Raw genomic sequence first — 19,686 nt, 5'->3', positions numbered from 1 at the left:
CCACAGGAGTGCCAATAATGGGAACACCTGAGAGGAAAATTGCAGAAGGATGTGGTCATATTTTAGATTGTGTATTATGCACTGAAGGGGGAAAAAAAAGCAACAGCTCTGGGTTAAAAGAACTTTTCATTTGCAGAGTGGAGTGCTCAGATGTTAGGAAATGCCATCATTAAGACTTCCTGTGCCATTTTATTTCAGACCCCTTGTGCAAATACATTGCGATTGTCTTTAATTACAAGTTCACATGCTATTTTTTTCCATTCAGTGCACAGAATGGACTTTACTCAGCTTTCAAGCAGCTACTCAGAAGAATGTTTTTATTTTCTTATTCTTTTGGCCAGGTTACCATACTTTATTAGCTGTTCAAGGGCTCTCAACCTGCTCTGAAAATGAAATTAACAACTTCCTGAAAAGCTTTTCCAGGGTATTGAACTACAGTTGGAGAATGATGAACAAATCTCCATTCATATCACCCTGCGTGGCAGGGTAGCATGGTGCTCCCAAATTTGGACCACAGAAAATATTATGGCCACTGGGTTTTGAGTGCCTGAAGGACAGAAAAGGGACTATTTCCCTGGTCTACAGGAAAAAAAAAACCTCTTCGTGCCCTACAGCACAAAGAGTAACTTGGGAGAATTAATGCTTGGCTTCACTCTAAATCTGTAGGTAAAAAGCTAGGAGCAACAGCAATGAAGCGTGCCTAAAGGGGAGCAATGGAGCTGGGGAAGGCTCTGGAGCACAAGTCTGATGAAGAGCAAGGAGGAGCTCAGCCTGGAGAAAAGGAGGCTCAGGGAGGACCTTCTGTCTCTGCACAACTCCCTGACAGGAGGAGACAGCCAGGGGCTCTGCTCCCAGGAAACAGGAACAGGAGGAGAGGGAATGGCTTCAAGCTGTGCCACGGGAAGTTTAGATTGGATATTGGGGAAAATTTCTTCACCCAAGGAGCTTTCCAGCCCTGGCACATCTGCCCAGGGCAGTGGTGGAGTCCCCACTCCTGGAGGGATTTAGAAGCCATCATATGGATGTGACACTTGGGGACACTGGGCAGTGGTAGCCTTGACTGTGCTGGGGAATGATTAGTCTTCATGGTCTTAGAAGGCTTTTCCAACCCAAATGATTCCATGATTCATTTCTATAGGAGGCTTTCACATTCTCATGGACCTCTCAGAGATGAGTTTTCCCATTGCACACTCCCCACACTGTAACTACTGAACTAACTCATTAGGTTTCATCAAAGCCCTGATCCCTGATGGCATTTCCCAAAACTCACAGCCTTCCTAGGACTTTTTAAACATTTCAACACTGGACACAACAGTGAAATAGGGATCACTTACCAGTCAGTGCCCTCTGCCAAATACCTGGGCTGGGGCCCCATGGGTTGTGGAGTCTGCAGTTGGTGGCTGAAGTCGAAGCTGGGGTGTAGGCGGTGAGGCTGGACAGACATGCGCTCTTGGGACCTCCTGCAGGGAGGAGAGCAGAAACAGGGAGTTTCAGACACAAGTGGACACTGGAATTCCTGTCAAGAACCCATGGGCAAACCCCAAAGGCTGGGCCTGAGGACAAGTGTCCAAAGCTAAGCACTCCAGGCAGGTGTACGGGATGATAGGAAGAGGAACACAGGGCTGTCATTCCCTCACAGCCATCATGTAGCTATCCACTCTCAGGCCCTGTGGCACTCACGTATGCTCAGTTTGCAGGAGATGCTATTTGCTGGCAACATGCAGAGAAAAAAGGGGAACCAAACAACTTCTCCGCAGCTTTGTGCAGTTGGCACTGTTTCCTTTTTTGCTACAGTCAGCCCCATAAACAACATACAAGGCAAAATGTGCCCCTGCTTCAAGATATCCGTGATCCATCATCAAAAAGAAGCTGCAGGTTGTCTCGTCTCCCGTGCAGTCCATAAACTCCTGGCGAGCCTCATTCATAACCAGATTACTCATGAGTGACTGAAAGCAGAATTTACTCTCACTGGCCTTTGCCAACATTTCTTTGGATTATGGACAGGCCAGGCTGCATTCCAGGTCCTTCTCCCTCTGCTCTGCTGCCATTGCAGGCTGGGAAAAGAAAGTGCTAGAAAACACAGCACTTTTTCTAGGTTTTTCTAGGGATTTGAGTCTCGTGATTATTGCTTAGTTGAACTACTCAGGGGAAGAGCATGTGCTGCTGGATCAGTTTCCACATTTGGCAAGAGACAAGGTGGATGCACGAGCAGGATTTGCATTACAGACAGACTCGTACCCTTCACTCTCTGACAAGTTACCACTTACCAGTGGAGCAATCACAAAGAAAATCTTCAGGAAAAACTAGGGCAAATGGAGCAGGAAACTTCCAGGTAAATAACTTTTCATGCAGCCTCAGTTCAGAGGCTTCAGTCTCAAAGGCATAACCCATATTCCCATTGCTGGGACCTCCTTCTCCACACCTGTAAGGGTTCTGACCATTGCATTCTGCTCCATTGCAGCTTTCAGAGACAAACACTGGGATTGGGCAAGAGGTTCCTGCCTTCTTCCACACCACAGCCCACTTGCAAATACAACACTGACAGCATTTGCCAAAGCAGATTCTGCGTGGAATTGTGCTCTGTGCTTTTATTTGAATTCAGCTTATGACTAAGAGATAAACACTTGTATCATCGGTTTCTCAGCCTGGAACATACTTGCTACCCAATTATTAGCTAATCATTAAATCCACCTAAAATCCAGCTTATACAAAACAAAAACAATTATGAGAACACACGATTTTCAGACAGAAAGGACATGGAAAGAAAGGGTTTTCTATCCATAACATTCTTTCCAAATGAAGCATCATTGCAAAGTCTCATCCTCTGATTCTTGATCCATGGGTACAACCTACAAATAGCTTCCAAATGTTTCCGAAAAAAACAACACTCCTCTCTCAAGAAACACAATCAAGACGAGGCTAGGCATCCATTTCCCTCTCTGCTGAGTTACAGCAGTTCTCTCTGCATTTGTCAGCTCGAAGTGGATTTAGGATGCTCTCTGCGACAGAGTGTGCTGCAGGTCAGTGGCATCGTTCCCTCTCAGAGATGGAAAGCCTACCAAACCCTGAGCAGCAAGACCTCCATGTGCATAACCTGATGAGACAGCTGGGCACAGCCTCTTGCATGGTTTTGAAACAGCAGCTATGAGGATGTAGCTCAGGCAAGCAGAGACAGCAAAGGTCCCTGGCAACACCATTGTGATTCCCTAGGAGTGACAATAACGGGACACACTGGATGGGCTCAGTAGGGATCCCCATAGGGAAGGGCATGCCTTCAGGTGCAGCCTGCCCTGCAGCCTCCCTCCTGCTGGATGCATTTTCAGTGCACACACATGAGCTGGAGAAGAAAACCCAACACCACCAGCGCGGCTGCGGTCCCACAGGCGGCGCGAGGCTGGCGCGGCTCCTCCACATCCTTTGGGAAGAGCATCCTTACCTGGGATGGGGCATGAGCCGGCGGTGCTGTGCCTCGAGGAGCTGCTGCTGGAGGAGGTATTGCTGGTGTAGCGCCTGAGGTAGGAAGGAGGGCCCGGCAACGTCTTGGAAGGGCAGGGCAGGCACCGGGGCCAGGGGCTGGTGCAGGGGGCCACTGTGCTGGTGCGCCGGGGCCATGTGGGGAGCCAGCCCCGGCTGCGGCTGCACCGCGTGAGGCAGGGCGAAGTCGGCGGAGAGCTGAGGCTGGGGACCCAGGTGGAAATGCCGGCAGGAGGTAGCATGGGGATGCTGAGACCTTTGAAAGGGAGCACCTGGAAGAGAGGAGCACAGCGGTCATGGAGAGCCGGCAGCGGCCAGGGCAGACCAGCCCTGTGGTCGCCCACCCAGGGCAAGGGTTGGGCAAATGGCTGTTGCTCTCCATTTCCAGAAGGTTTACAAGTAAAAGAGAACAAGTCAGTTAAAGCTGATTACAAGAAAAAAAAAGTGCTGATTTTGACTAATGGTATTTTTCCTCCAAGAAAACATTGGAGCCAAAGCATACATTTGGGTTCAAAGTCTCGTTTTGGCTCCAAATTGAAGCGTGTACTGATGAAAACTCCTTCAGACTTGTTTTGGCTTTCCTGTCTCAAACAGAAAAAGAGCAAAAGTCTTAATAGAGCCTTTGGAGATAGAAAAAGGAGTGATGGTCTTAAACTAGAAGAGAGGAGATCCAGATTAGAATCAGTTTTTTGTGCTGAGGGTGGTGAGGCCCTATCTTAGGTTCCCTAAAAAGGTGTGGATGCACTATCCTTGGAAATGTTCAAGGCGAGGTTGGATGAGGTTTAGAGCAACTTTATCTAGTGAGAGATGTCCTTGCCCATGGCAGTGGGGTTGCACTAGATGACATTAAAAGTCCTTTCCATCCCAAACCATTCTGTGATATAGACTCAACACTCTAGCAGAGAAAATAAACAACAAGACCCATTTTCTAATATATTTGGGGTTTGGACATTATCTTAATAAAGTTTTGAATGTTTGTCCTGAATTGCAGACTTTCTCTGCAAGTCATTTCTTTACCTCTCTAAAAATGTCTCATAGGCAAGGAAATAATCTCTGCTCTAAAAAATTGCCTCACACTGATTTCAGGACATGAATGAGACAACTTCTACCTCTGAGAGCAGGGGGATGAAGGCTCTGTGTGTCTGCTGAGATCCTTCAACAACCCGTCCTCATGAGCTGCATGCAGGGAGAGAGCAGCTGCTGGAAGCACAACACGGACTGCTGTGAGACCAGTCATGAAGCTGATGGGAATGAGGGAGAAATGAGGTGTGAAAATATCCTTAGTGGAGGCGTTTTGTAAAACATCTGGCACTGGCTTGCACCTTGCTCAAGATCCTCGCTTGGACGGGCCCTTGGCCCAGTCTGGAGTGTTAGTTCCTACATTCCTGGAGCACTTACAGGCATCATGCAAAACTTTTGGCTCTTAAACCAGGGAAAGAGTCAACTCAGAGATGAAGGATGGGACTCAAGTGAGGCTATTAGAGATGCCTCTTTGCTGAGGACCAGCCCCAGGATTGGACACCTGCCCTTTTACAGTGCTCTGAACACCCTGCCTTCCTCTTTCTGCTTTAAAATTTGTGAATGGTACAAAATATCCCAGAACAACAGCACCAAGAGACACTATGCCATCCCAAAGCACAAGCATGTACATCATGCCTTCTTCACCCAGATCCCTTCTGCTGACATCTCCCTGGCAGGCAGGGCCAGTCCATCACATCAGGTCAGGGAGTCCTGAGCAAGACAGATGCCAGCAGGAGAAACAACAGGAGAGGCCTATCAGAAATGGAAGGTTTGCAGAACTGTGCATAATTATACACAGCATCTCTTAAATACAAACTAATCCTCCAGAGTGCCCTTCTGAGAGAGAGCAGGTTACACAGTATGTGCCACCCACAGCAGTGCTTCTCGAGGTGATAATTTCCCCCGCTGTCAGATAACAGCATGATTCGACCACGATATTAATTAAAACCAGAGGTGGTGGGATCAGACCTGCTGTTCCTCAATGACAGAGCTGCAAACCCAGGCCAAAGAGCCATTCATATACCCGGTCCCCCTGCAGGTTGTATTGGTTGCTGACAGGCTGGCCCAAATTCACCACCAGGAATGATTAATGAAACGGGAATCCTGCACTTCCCTGGCCTATTGCTGAAGGGAATTGTGAGAAGAAGCTTCCTGACTGCTGTGTGTGCACTTGGTACTTGACAGGGGACTCATGGTGAATTGCTCAACCTCTGATGGAATTCTCCCAGTGGAGAACTGCTGCAGCAGGTCACGGGTGAGCCATTGTCCATCACAGGGGCCTGCAGGCAAGATTTGAGAACAGTAAAAGTGCTAAACCAACCAACACACAAACCTGAGCCACCACGCTGCAGTTCAGACAAAAATGTCTTAGGGCGATACAAGACAGTGAAACTCAGTGATACTCCCCCACATTTCCTGGGACACATTCTCTAGCACATAAGTAAAGCAGGGAAAGCCTGTCTCTCATCTCCTGTGACTCTTGTGTCTCTTGGCACTTGGTGTTGCCTCAGCCACTGATTTCCAGGTTTTACTGAGTCTTGAGAGCCCTTAATCTGATTTAGTTAAATGTCTGGAGGGTCTCTGATGCCAGAGCCATAGTGAACTAGAGAGCACCAGGTGGACAGATCAGCTGGTCATGTTTTTGGTTTGGATTTTGCTTCTCATACAAAGACAGTCCTTGGGAAGAACTCAGTCATACACTTTCCCAAGGTCCAGAACACACAAACTTTATCTGTGGTATGTGTGCAGGAAGATACACAGAGCTAGCGTATCTGAAAACAAAAGCCTAACTCATTTTGTTTTGGTACAGAATCATTCTGCCTTATCTTTAGGAAATAATTAATTTATTAAAGCATTTTTTAGTATTTTTTGCTAGTACCTACTGGTGCAATGATGCATTTCTCTTTGTAGCAATAATACCATCAAGGTGTGACCAAGAGCATATGATTAAATAAAACACATCAATTTGTCTTAACATAGCACATTACCCTATGTAGTAATTGTTCATTCTCTTCAACTAATCCAATTGCTGATGAGGATTTTTACAGCAAAGCAAAGACTTTGGGGAATACTTCAGCAATCCTATGCTTATTAGCAGTTATCCAATCACACTGCTGGCATAACCTAGCCAGTCTGCAAAACAAAGAGCCAGTCCTCACTAAGAAGGGTGCTGGTAAGCCCCAGAAAGTTCTGGCAAACAAATAACAGCTCAAAACACAACACTGTATTTTTTAATTAGTTATTTTTGAGTTTACCCTCTCCTGCTCATTGCATCTAGATGCAAAGGCCCCTGGTGGGGATTGTTTTCCAAGTCCACATTTCAGTCTCATGTACACAAGGTAAATACAGTGTCACCCTGTAAACAGGACCTGAGCATCCTTGTCCAGGTAACTCACCACAATCAACAACAAAAGCAGGTATTCATCCCCTTTAATTCACACATTAGCAGTGTCATAGAATCTCAGGATCGTTAAGGATGGAAAAGTCCTCTAAAGAGATCTTCGAGTTCATTAGGACAGAGTCATCACGTTCACCATCAGCCCTCGCCCTCAGGTGCCACATTCACACGACTATTGAACACTTCCAGAAGTGGGGACTCCACCACTTCCCTGAATGCCTTTTCCAAAGCCAGACCACACTTTCTGTGAAAAAACTTTTCACAATATCCAACCTCAACCTCTCCTGGAACAGCTCAACAGCATTCCTTCTCATCCTGTCCCTTGCTCCTGGGGAGCAGAACCTGACCCTCACCTGCTGCCCCCTCTTTTCAGGGAGTTGTGGAGAGCCAGAGGGTCTATTAGTTAGTGATTACTTTGCTAGCACATCTTCTCCCTCTTTTCCAAGCAGCAAGTGTGGTCCTAGATCACATTTGCATTGAAACAAACAAGCATAAACATTGCCCATTAGATACTTCAGGAAAATTGGATTCACTGGTTTAATCTGATTTTTGCCTGGAAAGCAATGTCTGCCACAGCTGAGACTAATCCATGACTAAAACCGAGTCCTGATACCACATTCCAGCTTTTGTTTTCACTCCCCAGTACAAGGGCAGAGCTGACATTTTCATTAGCCAAGCTTTGGGGACATTTCAACAGCAAAGACAATGAGGACATACAGTGTGCCTATCGTGCTCCAGAGCCATTAACTCCATCCTCCACAATCCTTGCTCCCCATCACCTGTCCAGTGGTGCCTCCATGAAGGCAATGTTGCTCTGGGATCAGCAAGGCAGGGACTTTCTTTCAGCTCAATGAACTGAAGTTATGGTCCTCATACCATAGAAGGATTCTCCTCCTCCACTGGGATACTTTGATTTTGCAGGAAGGGAGATTAGCCAGATCTTGGATATTTTTATGGTTTACCCACCATGTCCAAACACTTGCCTTCTCCAGCCCAGGAGACAATCACAAAATCCCAAAATTAAGGTTGTAAGGAGCACTGGAGATCATCTAGTCCAGTCCTCCTGCTCAGATAGGGTCCCTAGAACACATTACTCAGGATTGTGTCCAGGTTTTTAATATCTCCAGAGAAGTCCACAGAGGCAAAACAGTCCTCACCAGTCCTAGGGAGGCTTTTAACCCAAGACCAGCCTGGAAACACCTGTGGCTGTGCCCATCCTCCTGGCTGGGATGAGAGGGCCAGCTCCCTGCATGAGGCTCATTGGCATGCTCCTGGTGCCTTGAGTAATTCCAGTTGCTCCTGTCTGGAGCTGTGGAGGACTGATTTCCCTGTGATCACTGTTAGGCTGCCCACAGCCAAAAATCATTTTGTTGTCCTGATGGTGCTTCCTTTCATTTAAATGCTGCTGCTGTAGCAGATGATCACAGCTCTGAGCAACACTGGATCAGCAGCTCTGAGATAAGCGATGCATCACATCTGTGTCAGGTGACTTACTCCAGTTTTGGGCAGTTCTCCTTCCACAGCTTGAGGCCAAATGTCCTCAAAATGTCCCCAGATGCCCACACACCCACCCAAGCTGCCAGCTTGGAACAACCCTTGTTGCCTTACACTCAACTAAGACACTAAGATGGCTAATGCCTGAATCTAGACAATCCAGGTCTAAAAGGTGCCTTGCAAGCCTCAAAATTTGTGATAACACATGAGGAGGCAGAGACAGGATCTACTGGAGAAATGAATTATGTCCTGGGCAAGCCAGGCTATCTGTGGGGTGGGAAAGAGAGCTTAGGTGATTCTCTGGCATAGCTGGGGCCAAGTCTGACCCAAAGGAGATGTGGCACTGTGTGGTAGTGTAGGACCATGTGGCCAGGGATGCCTTTGGGTGATCACCAGCAACATCTCCCTGCCTTATGTGATGCTCTTCTGGTTGCTGCTTCCAGTGCCCCTCAGCTTCTTCAATCACATTCTAAAGCCAGGTCCAGCACTAGGAATCAACAGGTGGGGGATCAGTACTGGGTTGATTCCTGCCACTGCCAGAACATGAGTGTGGATCAGTGGCTGCCCCAGCTGGCCTGGCTCTCTTCTGCTGCTGTGACAGATGCTGCAGCTTCACACTGTGACTCTGAAAACCTGCTATGGAGCTGGGTCTGTGTGACATCCCACTGCTCTGGACCTCTATAGCCTGCAGTACTCCCCACAGACACTCAGTTCTGCAATCACACAATCACACAATCACAGAATGGTTTGGGATGGAGGAGTTCTTTGAAGGCCGTCAAGTTCCTGTACCCTGCCATGTGCAGGGACACCTTCCACCATCCCAGGCTGCTCCAAGCCCTGTCCAACTTCCAGTCATGGGGCCCCCCATCTTCTCTGGACAACCTGTGCCAGAGCCCCACCACCCTCACAGGAAAAAAATTTCCTCCTAATATCTAATGTAAACATATTTCTTTCAATTTGAAGCCATTTCCCCTTGTCCTCTCACACAAGGCTCTTGCCCCATCTTTCCTGTAGGTTCCCTTCAGGTACTGGAAGAGATTGAGGTCACAATGAGATCATTCCAAAGCCTTCATTTCCAGGCTGAACAATCCCAGTTCTCTCAATCTTTACTCATAGCAGAGGTGCTCCATCCCTCTGATAATCTGATGGCTCCAACAAGTCCCTGTCCTTCCTGTGCTGGGGACCCCAGAGCTGGAGGCAGCTCTCACCTGTGTGCGGCAGAGGGGCAGAATCACCTCCTTGATGCCACGGCCTCACAGCAGCATTTAGCACCATAGAATACAATAATAGAATCGTTTGGGTTGGAGAAACCCTCTCAGATCATCAAGTCCAGCCAAGCACTGCCAAGCTCACTGCTAAACCACATCCCCCACCTGCATTGCAAGGAAAACCCTCTACAAGCCCACAGGGAAGACTGCTTAACAACAATTTACAAAGCACCCAAAACACTTAGCTGGAAGCATTACAGGCTTCAGCCTCAGTCAGACTGAGGAAGGTACAAATTTATTTCTAGAAAGCCAGCAGATGATGCAGGAGTGTGGACAGCTGAACCTGCTTGGCTGCTCGCTGCCGTGCCATTTCGACCTTTTGGTCTCACAGGCGCCGAGCACAGCAGAAACCCACGGGAAAACTCAACACATCCTCCAAACCACTGATTTCTCTCTTCCATGGCTGCTGCTATTTTTTCTTTTTTTCCTTTTCCCCCTCTGTTCTACAGTTATATTTAATGTTTCCATACATTATCTGAAGCAGCACAGGATTTTTTTTCATTAACAGGAAAGCTCCTGTTTCCTTTGTGCCCCTGGATAAACCCTGTGAATGATAAGTTCATATATTTTGGAAGGCTGGTAAATGACATGGAGTCACAGAAATTTACTGCTCTGGTCCTAGGTGCTTCTGCCACTGGGGATTCTCTTTTAGCACCAGTTTGACTACACCTAGGCACATGCATATTTATCTACCCAGCAGTATTTCAGCCAGAAAGGCTCAAGGGATCCGTGTGCTCATTCAACACTGACCCATCTCTCAGATACAAAGCCTTTGGGTAATCCCTGCAGTGAGACAGGGGATGCTACAGGCTTTATGAAAAGAAGAAAGCAGAACTATTTATTTCCACCTCCTTTCCTCAGGCAATAGCATTCTGGATGCGATCAGGCTGCTGGTAGGGGACACAGGATCTGGATCAAGCCTGGGGCTGGCACTGGGATAGGTGCCTTGAGCAGACAGCTGCAGCCCAGGGAGCCTAGCCACCTTCCAGAGGAAAACAAAATCTGTCTCATGCTGTTAAGCTGCCTGCAAAGCCCGTGAATATTTCCCCTGAGCAAGGCAACCTGGGCTGCTTGTCGTGGCCTCTGTGTGCAGGGGCTGGGGGTGTCAGGGAGGCTGGCACTGGTTCACATCCAGGTCCCATCGTGGCAGAGCTCCTGGAGAGCCCTGGCTTCACTCACTGACAGATTTTACAGCTGAGGAGGATCTGCCTGCTGTAATCAGCCAAGCTGGGGGATGGAGTTGGGTTGTCTAGCCCCTTTGTCCTGGTCAGACCCGCTGTGACCCCTCCTGCAGCACTGGGGTTCCAGACAAGGCCCCTCAACAGGATCCCTTGCGGTGCCTCTCCAAGCACCAGCAGAACCTGACAGGCTTTTAGCAGCCCGGGAGCCTGCAGCTCAGTTCCCTGGATGTGCATTAAAATTCCCCTCAGAGCCAGCAGCGTGGTGGGAAGTTTGCATCGGCCCTGACAGCGTGCAGTGAGTAAAGGCCAAAATCATGGGAGCAGCTCCAGCTTCACGGAGAAGGACACCACTGGGGGACTCACACTGTGTCTACAAACAAGCTCCTAATTGCCTGATGCCATCAGACATGTGTTAATCCCTTCCAAATTGTTTGTGAATATACCCCTTACTAAGTGAGTGAAATTCACTTACTAATAGGAAATGAGGTGTGACAATCACAGAACAATCGAATGGCTTGAGTTGGAAGGCACCCTAAAGATCACCTAGTTACATCCCCCCTGTCACGGAAAATAAAACTTGAAATAAGTAACCCCCCTGACCAAGCTCATGGTATTCATCTGCATAAAGGTTGAGAGGTCTGGCAGAGGGAGATAGTGGGGTGTCTCACTCCTGTTACAGGACAGCTGACTGCAGGGTGAGGAGGTTGGGACAGGGAGGATGAAGGAAGGAGAGGAAAGAGTTTAAGAAAAATATATCAGGCAGGAAGGAATCTGTCTCACTTTCAGCACCTTTGCCAACAGTTTTCTCATTTCATCTAGTGAAACCGAGAATCACAGAATTCAATCAGGGTTGAAAAAGACTATCAGGAGCTTTGGGTCCAGCCAACAACCCAGCACAACACAACCATTCCAAATGCCACATCCAGACACCTCTCAAACACTTACAGAGATGGTGATACTACCAGCTCCCTAAGCAACTTACTCCAATGCCTGACCACTCCAGCAGTGGGGAAAAAAAAAAAAAATCCAATATCCTGTTTGAACCCCTCTGGTACAACCTGAGGCCTTTTTTCCTCGTCCTGTCCCTGTTCCCTGGGAGCAGAGCCTGACATCCCCAGCTGTCCCCTCCTGTCAGGGAGTTGTGCAGAGCCACAAGGTCCCCCCTGATCCTCCTTTTCTGCAGGCTCAGCCCCTTTCCCAGCTCCCTCAGCTGCTCCTCATACGAGTTGTTTTTTAGGCACTTGACCGGCTTTGCTGCTCTGCTGGGGCAAGATGTAAGAAGCAAAAAGACATGCTAAAAAATAATGGAGCTCAGGGTACAGCCTGCCATCCCATGTGTCTAGTGCCAGGGAAGTGGTGAAGGACCTCAGATCTGTGGCTGGGAGATGCAAGAAATTGATAAAGACTATTTCAATTTGCCTTATTTAGCTGTTCAGGCTGTGCCATGACAGCATGACGAGTCAGGATGAAGGGCTGGTCTGTGGCTGCTGTTGGAGCATATTTGTGTTCTGGGTGGCAACATGAGGCTCTGGAGGTTTATCATCTCCTACTCAGAGTCTTTCACACTCGATGGAAAAATGCTTCAAAGGAATTCAGGTTCAGATGAACTTCCCACTGCTTTTGGTGGTCACAGCCCTTTTTGCACTGTGCGTCTGTGCAGGCACAGCACAGCACAGAAGAGCACGGATCTTCCCAAAAAACCTCATAAACACAGACCTCAGAGCCTGCACAGTGTCCCTGCCTGCTTGTAAAATCCCCAGTCAACATCCTATCATACTAATGAAGACTTTCATTAATTGCTGAGTGACATGAGCTGGCATGGCTGAAGGGTCCCTAACACAGATCACAGGATCTCCTCTCCTGCACACCATGCAGGGAAACCACATGTAGCCTTAATAAACAACAACCAAAAAAAAAAAAAAAAAAAAAAAAAAAAAAAAAAAAAAAAAATGGGACTCCTACCAGGGTCTAAGCTCAGAATTCAACAAAATCAAAACCCAGCACATGGTGTGATTCTTAGGGTTGTTCAACACAGGGCTCGGAGCTGGACTCAGTGAGTCCCTTCCAACTCAGGATAACCAGTGATTTTGTAATTTACAACTGGCAATGACCAGCATTAACCAGCATATTTACAGAAAATCGCAGATAGTTAAGGGTTGGAAGCGACCTTAAGATCATCTAGTCCCAACTCCCCACCTCTGTTTACATCAAGACTGAAGAGGTGCTGAGTGCTGGGGATGGGAAACAGCAAGAATGAGGGAGGGGATACAGCCAGGCAGCCTGGACCCATCACAGGAGGGAGACAGCTGTTTATACAGCACTGGATGAGAGGTTTTTTTCCCCGAAACTCCTTCCCACTAGCTTCAGGGGGGAAAAAAAGTTTTGTTGAATATGATGTTTCACAGCAACGTGTTGAATTCAGCAATATTTTCCAAGGAGGAAGGAGAAACACTTCAGCAGCGTTGCTACACTTAAAGCTGTCTTTTTGCTTTTATACTTCTCACGGTGTTTTAATTATAGCTTTATTCTCAGTGTTGAATTCAAGGGTGTATTTGAGATTTTTGGATCATCACATTGAAAAAAAAAAAAAAAAAAGCCAAATTGCACTGAGAGAAAATGCCTTTTGGGATTTGGTGGTCCCAGTTTCACCCCTCCCCTCTCAAGCTCTGGCATGCCTGGAGGGATGGGTGGTCTGAGCAGCCTGACATGATGTTTCTCACCCAGCCCAGCTCTTTCTCCCCAGGTTGCCCTGTTTCTCCTGTGTTTAGACCCAGCCCTGCACATCTGCCAGGAGCAGGCCCTGGGGGAAATGTGGCTTTGGAAATGTTGAAAAGCCCCTCCGAGAACTTTTTACAAAATAATGTTTCTACTTTCTGTTTGGTCAGAAGGTGTTGGAGAGGGAACAGCTGACAGGAATTTCTTGACCACAACTCCCATGCAAAAAGCAGGAATCACACAGAAGGTCTCAAAGTAATTTTTGGGCTACAGGGCTTATGCTCAAGCAAAATTCCAGCAATTCCAAGGGCAGAGAAGGTTTGGCTGGTACCTGAACTTAAAGGCAATGCTTGTGACTTTGCCATCCCTTCTCCCTCACCACCATTCCATCCAGCTCCTGTGTGCAACCCAAGCCTGCATCACTCTGCACTGGAAAATGAAAACAAGAACTTGGAGTATTCCCACTTTGTGGGAAGATATCTGGACTCAAAGGTTTTCCTCGAGGGTCTGGCCAGTTATCCCAAATTTTAAGAAAAGGTAAAAAAAGAAGGGGAGTGGGTCTCGGTCCCCATTAGCCAAGGGAGGCAGTAATGCTCATCTTTTCTGGTTTTATATTACTAGCAGGCTGACACATCTATGTGAATGAGTCCCCAACGTGGAAATGTGATAATTAACCAGGGGAAGGAATTCATCCCCTATATGAAAATAAGAAATAAAAAGTCCTAGTGAGACAGCAGCCTATTACTTGGCTCTCTCCCTGCAGAGAGCAATGGGGAAGCACTTGGAACAATCCTTATCTCTACCCTTGGGAATGTAAAAACGTGCTGACTTGTGCCTTCAACTTTGACAGGCAGTGATAGGCTGCAGCCAGTTGTTTGGAAAAGGAAATTCAATACTTGTGTTTCCAGTGTTTCCTTGCTTTCACAGTGCCCAAAGCCCTCCCCAGGCATTTGAAAGTGCTCAACACCTGCCTGAAAAACACTCTTAACTTCTCCTAATGACTGGCCAGGGAGGTTTGCAGCAGCTCCCTTCTACCAGTAATGATATGCGGGACATCCAGAAACAGGCAAGAAGCCAAAACCATGGAGGAAAAAAAAAAATCCAGCCAGACATTGCACGGACCTGGCAGGGTCTTGGGGACTGCACTGCATTGCTCATGGAGCCTCTTAATTTTGTGATAGCCCCAGCCAAAACCCTCCACCCAAATGCTGCCAAACCCTAGGGACCTGAACTCCCCATGGAGTTTTAATTTTAACCTTTCCCCAGAGACGGAGTCAATGGGAAGAGCCAATGCCTTCAGCTGACTCTGATCCCTGTTTAAGCAAAGGGTTTTGTGATGGTCCCTGGTCTCACACCTGCAAGTGCTGAGTACCAGCCCAGCACTCACAGGAGAGGCTTGGGCAGGAGCAGAGTCCTGTGGTATGGCCATACCCCTCGGGTACTCAGGATCCAGTGATAATCCACAGCCCTGGCAGCCACAGCATCCAACCCTGTGCCACCCTCTACATCCCCTCCCTCTGCAGCAGCTTTGGGGTGAAGACCAGTGGTGGTGGTCTTGTCCCTTTCCCCTCCCACACATGAAATATCCCTCCAAAGGGATTTCCAGCGAAGGCTTTGCATCCTGTTCTCCCACTATCAGCAAAGAAGGGAAATATGCCTTTTTATTTGGAAGGCATTTTTTGCCTGTCCTGCTTTAAACCTCCCCTCCAGGGAGAGATTGAAACAGACTTTGAAACCCATCCTGAAAACATGGAGGAGGCTGCTTTGGGTGGGTTATTCTGCATCAATCCCCATCCGCTCTATTTCGCATGCATTAATTCCCCACCCACACACCCGTTGTTTTAAATTAGACTGTAATAACCAACTGGGTTTTCCTGAAGGATTTATTTATCTGCATCTTAAGCCCAGGGGTGGGAGATTCCCATCCATCATGTCCACAGAGCTGCAGAATGAGTGGCAGTGCTCTGGGAAGGGGAAGGGAGTGGGGAGGGCAGGTTTTGGAAATGGGTGGAATGTTTCATCATTTCTAGGAATAGCACATCAGTTTGGATGGGAGATGTTTGGCAGCCCAGACTTTGTTTTTTGCTGGGTCTCTGGCAAATCAACACCTAAGCCAGAGCATTTTGGCAGGGAGTCAGGAGATGGGACAACCCCTTGCAAAGGGATTGGTTGATGATGGCAGGTCACCCTCTGGGCTTTATCTTAAATCCTGTAATCCCGTATCAGGTAGAGTGCAGAGGATTTTCCAGCCTGCATGAGACCCTCAGAGTGCCAAGAGGGCAACTTGTGCAGTACCTGACATTCAGGGAAGACAATATAATGCATAGTCCCCTTTGAGGTCTTTTTTACAGATGGTTCAGAAGCCACATTAAAAAATGTCTCTCCTCACCCCAGAAGGCAGTACAAATTCAGCAGCTGGTTCCTCTTTCAAGTGGCATTACACAGAATACAGGAGCATCTTACAACTGCTAAGGTACAAAAAATGAGGATTATCTCTTAAGAGAGAGCAGACGTGCTCCTAGGAGGTGGGTGTGTTGGATGCAGTGCCAGAACAAGGCTAGCAAATCCCCTGTAAAGCACTCTTAAGTTCCCATCCTGAGCCCAAGAGCTCAACCCCACAGCCAAAGCTGAGCCCTCAGACTGGGGGATTGATTGCACCTGTGGAGGTCCTGCAAGTTCCTGGTCCCCACTGGACCTCTTCATTTAATCAACCCAAAGTATTTTGGAGTTCAGACCATCAGTCCTGCTGGCTTGAGGCACCTGCTTGCCCCTCCAGTAGCAGGGCAGCATCTGGGGTCAGGGGAGGACCAAGGCTGGTGTGGAGCTGTGTGAGGTGCAGTGGATGCTGGCAGTGAGCTGGCACAGATCAGGGCAGCTCAGCAGTTCTTTGCACTGAACTGACTTGAACTCAGGTTTGGGAAAACCCCAGCTACCGTGAGTCCTGCCACGCTGTGTCCTAGCAATTCCCCTTTTATGCTCCATGAATAAGAAGTCTGTGGCTAAAAAATCAAAGATCCTGGAAGCCTGTTCCCAATTAAATTTAATATCCCAAACTTTATAGGTACATGTCACTACAGGAGAGACAGAGATGTGTTTAAAGAACAAGGGAAATGTCAGTTCCTTGATGTGGAAATAGTTCTTGCTTTACATTTCTGCATGAGGTCCTGGCATGAGTTAGTGCTACTAAGCCTTGCTGTAATAACATATAAAGGAAAACTCTAACCAGACAGCAAAATATATGTATTTTATACAGCTAAATGTGAAGTCATCCATCTAAAAAAACCCGTACAGGTGCTATTTGCAGGTGTCAGGCTATCTGAGGGAAAGTGAATTTTGGTAATCAGCAAACCATGAGCTCCCAGAGCCCCAGCAGCATCTGAAGGCACAAATGTTCACTGTATAAAAAGCAGGAGGTGGGGTTCCTTGGGAGCAATAAGCTCCTCAGATTGATGCCAGAGCTGGGAAGGAGGCTTGGAGAGGAGCCCAAACATTCACCGTGGAGGGAGGCACTGCAGGAGACCTGTGATTCCACGTGAGAGCTAGCAAAGGTAAAATCATGGTTGAGCAGAGCCTAAAATGCTGCCACACATGAGCTGGGCAGGATGAGGTTTATCCTCCTCAGGCAGGCAATGACTCTGACAAAACCCAGAGGCCAGGTCTGGCCTGCAGCAGGAACAGCCTGAAAACACGGGGCACCATGTGCCCACAGCCAAAATCCCTTCCTCAGCACCAGGGCTGATTGGTTTCCTAAAGCACATCCCCTCACTCACACAGGAATTAATTCTGGGACGTGGGATGGAGAAGGTGACAGCAGCTGTCCCTTCCAGCATGGAAATCCACCTGCCTGTGGGTATTTTCCCCTCCCTCTGAAGCCAGAGGATACTAAGTGCAAGGGATTTGCTTTTCCAACACAATGGGAAGAGGAAATTACATTCCTGCTTATTTCATCATAGAATCATAAAACACCCTGAGCTGGAAGGGATCCACAAGGATCATCCAATCCAGCTCCTGACACCCCAACAATCCCAGCCTGTGCATCCCTGGGAGCAGTGTCCAAAATCTCCTGGAGCTCTGGCAGAGTCCAGCCCCTGTCCCTGCACAGACACCCCAACAATCCCAGCCTGTGCATCCCTGGGAGCAGTGTCCAAACTCTCCTGGAGCTCTGGCACAGTCCAGCCCCTGTCCCTGCACAGACACCCCAACAATCCCAGCCTGTGCATCCCTGGGAGCAGTGTCCAAACTCTCCTGGAGCTCTGGCAGCCTCAGGGCTGTGCCCATTCCCTGGGGAGACTGGGCAGTGCCCAGCACCCTCGGGGAAAAGACATTCTCCTGATACCAAATTTAAACTTCCCCTCACATGGCTCCAGCCATTCCCTCAGGTGTTACCATAAGTTGGTTCCTATTTATTCCATCAAGAATATCCCACAGGGCTGCAGATAACCCCATAGGATGCTGCAGACAAAGCTCCATGTCATACACAGCATCTCTTTTCCCTACAACTAGCTTTGGATCTGGCCTCCCTGAGAGAGTTAGAACTAAGTCAATGTTTCCATCATCAAACTTACTTTTGAGGGGTTTGTAACTCTCAGCATTTCTGCTCTCACAGTGTCAAAACTTGGCACAGAAACACATGGCCCAGATGCAGTTTTATTTGGTAATAAATAGCTTCAATCTCATAAGCTATTTTTCATTTTGGCTTAAACGTGTAAAATGGGAAAAGAAAAATGTGTAAGATTTTTCTTCCTACCTTACAATAATTTGGAAAAGAAGATTATACTGAGTAATGGCGGATTTGTTTTTTTTTTTCCAGATGCAGACAGCCAACAATGCCATTTCTCAAATCTTTTGCCTTTTTTACCTCCACTTTTTAATAGGATCAATCACAGTGCCATCATTGTAACCCCAGTGTTCTGGGGGTGTTTCGGATTATTCAATTTTTGGCACATTGAGCCTGAAGTTCTATGAGAGTTAAAACAGCAAAATTGCACATGCCCTTTAACCAATGACTGTAATATTTTGAGGATGTATTGCTGTTCTAACAGTGCCTCTGTGACCTCACATTTCTCTGGAGTTCAGCAATTATTGCATCCCAGCACTCTCTGCCCAACCCTTGGGTGAGCACTGGTTTTCATCAGCATCCCGCCAGGATTTCAGCACTTTCAGATTTACTCCAAGCTCAGACTTTGCTCTACCTATTCCAGCTACTTCCCAGTGGCCAAAAGCCAAGGAAACGCCCCAAACCCCCAGCCCAAGGACTTGGCTGCCCTTCAAAAGTCCGCCTCAGCTGGAGCAGAGAGAAATAGTGATTTTGCTCATATGGTCAGCTCCAGTCAGCGGAGGTTCCCCAGTGGGACACTGGGCTACTGTCCAGATGGTGCTGTTACCAGTGATTTGTTATCTGTGGGGCTGGGATTTTTTCACAGAAGGCAGTGGGGGGATTCAGGGAATAAGAATGTTGCAGTGGTATGGGGAGTTGGGCTGATAATGGGTCAGAGAAATGCAACATAGTCCAAGGAAGATTGTGCAGATTTCATAGAAATCACAGAATGGTTTGGGTTAGAAGGGACATTTAAAGACCATCTTGTTCCAACCCCATTGCCATGGACACCTTCCACTATCCCAGGCTGCTTCAAGCCCTGTCCATCCTTGCCTGGAACACTCCCAGGGATGGGGGAGCCACAGCTGCTCTGGGAAACCTGGGCCAGGGCCTCCCCACCCTCACAGGGAAGAATTTCTTCCCAATATCCAATCTAAATGTCTCTTCTTTTAGTTTACAACATTTCCCCCTCGTTCTCATCACTACCTGCACAGGTAAAAAGTCCCTGTCCCTCTTTAATATCAGCACCCTTTTGGGTGCAACGAGAGGCTGCAATGAGGTGTCCCCAGAGCCTTTTCTTCTCCATGCTGGACAACCTCCTTCTATGCATGCAGATCCCCTCAGACCCACGTCTCCCTTTGCTGGGAAAAAGGGCTGAAGGCAACACTACACTCCTGGAAAACTGCCCCCAAACACCTTCCCACCAAGTTTTCCATCTCAGTGCCCAGCAACAGCATGGACAGAGCCTCCCCATGCACTGATCCCATGGCTCAGCCTCCCCAGACTCCAGCAGATCCAGGGAAGACTTGCCTGCAAGGG

General features: G+C 47.9%; 1 protein-coding gene across 1 annotated transcript in view; it reads right to left on the bottom strand.

Moving 5' to 3' along the window:
* ARK2C (arkadia (RNF111) C-terminal like ring finger ubiquitin ligase 2C) overlaps positions 1-19,686 on the bottom strand; it is a 44,676-nt gene that overhangs the window by 7,238 nt on the left and 17,752 nt on the right. The window contains exons 2-3 of the mRNA XM_062513672.1: positions 3,437-3,746; positions 1,335-1,460 (exon numbers count right to left, since the gene is read on the bottom strand). Coding sequence (XP_062369656.1) covers positions 1,335-1,460; positions 3,437-3,746 — 436 coding nt within the window. The remainder of the gene's footprint in view (positions 1-1,334; positions 1,461-3,436; positions 3,747-19,686) is intronic.

Source organism: Cinclus cinclus, chromosome Z (assembly GCF_963662255.1).
Source record: "Cinclus cinclus chromosome Z, bCinCin1.1, whole genome shotgun sequence".
Taxonomy (NCBI): Eukaryota; Metazoa; Chordata; class Aves; order Passeriformes; family Cinclidae; genus Cinclus; species Cinclus cinclus.
This window is presented reverse-complemented; position numbering and strand designations above follow the sequence as displayed.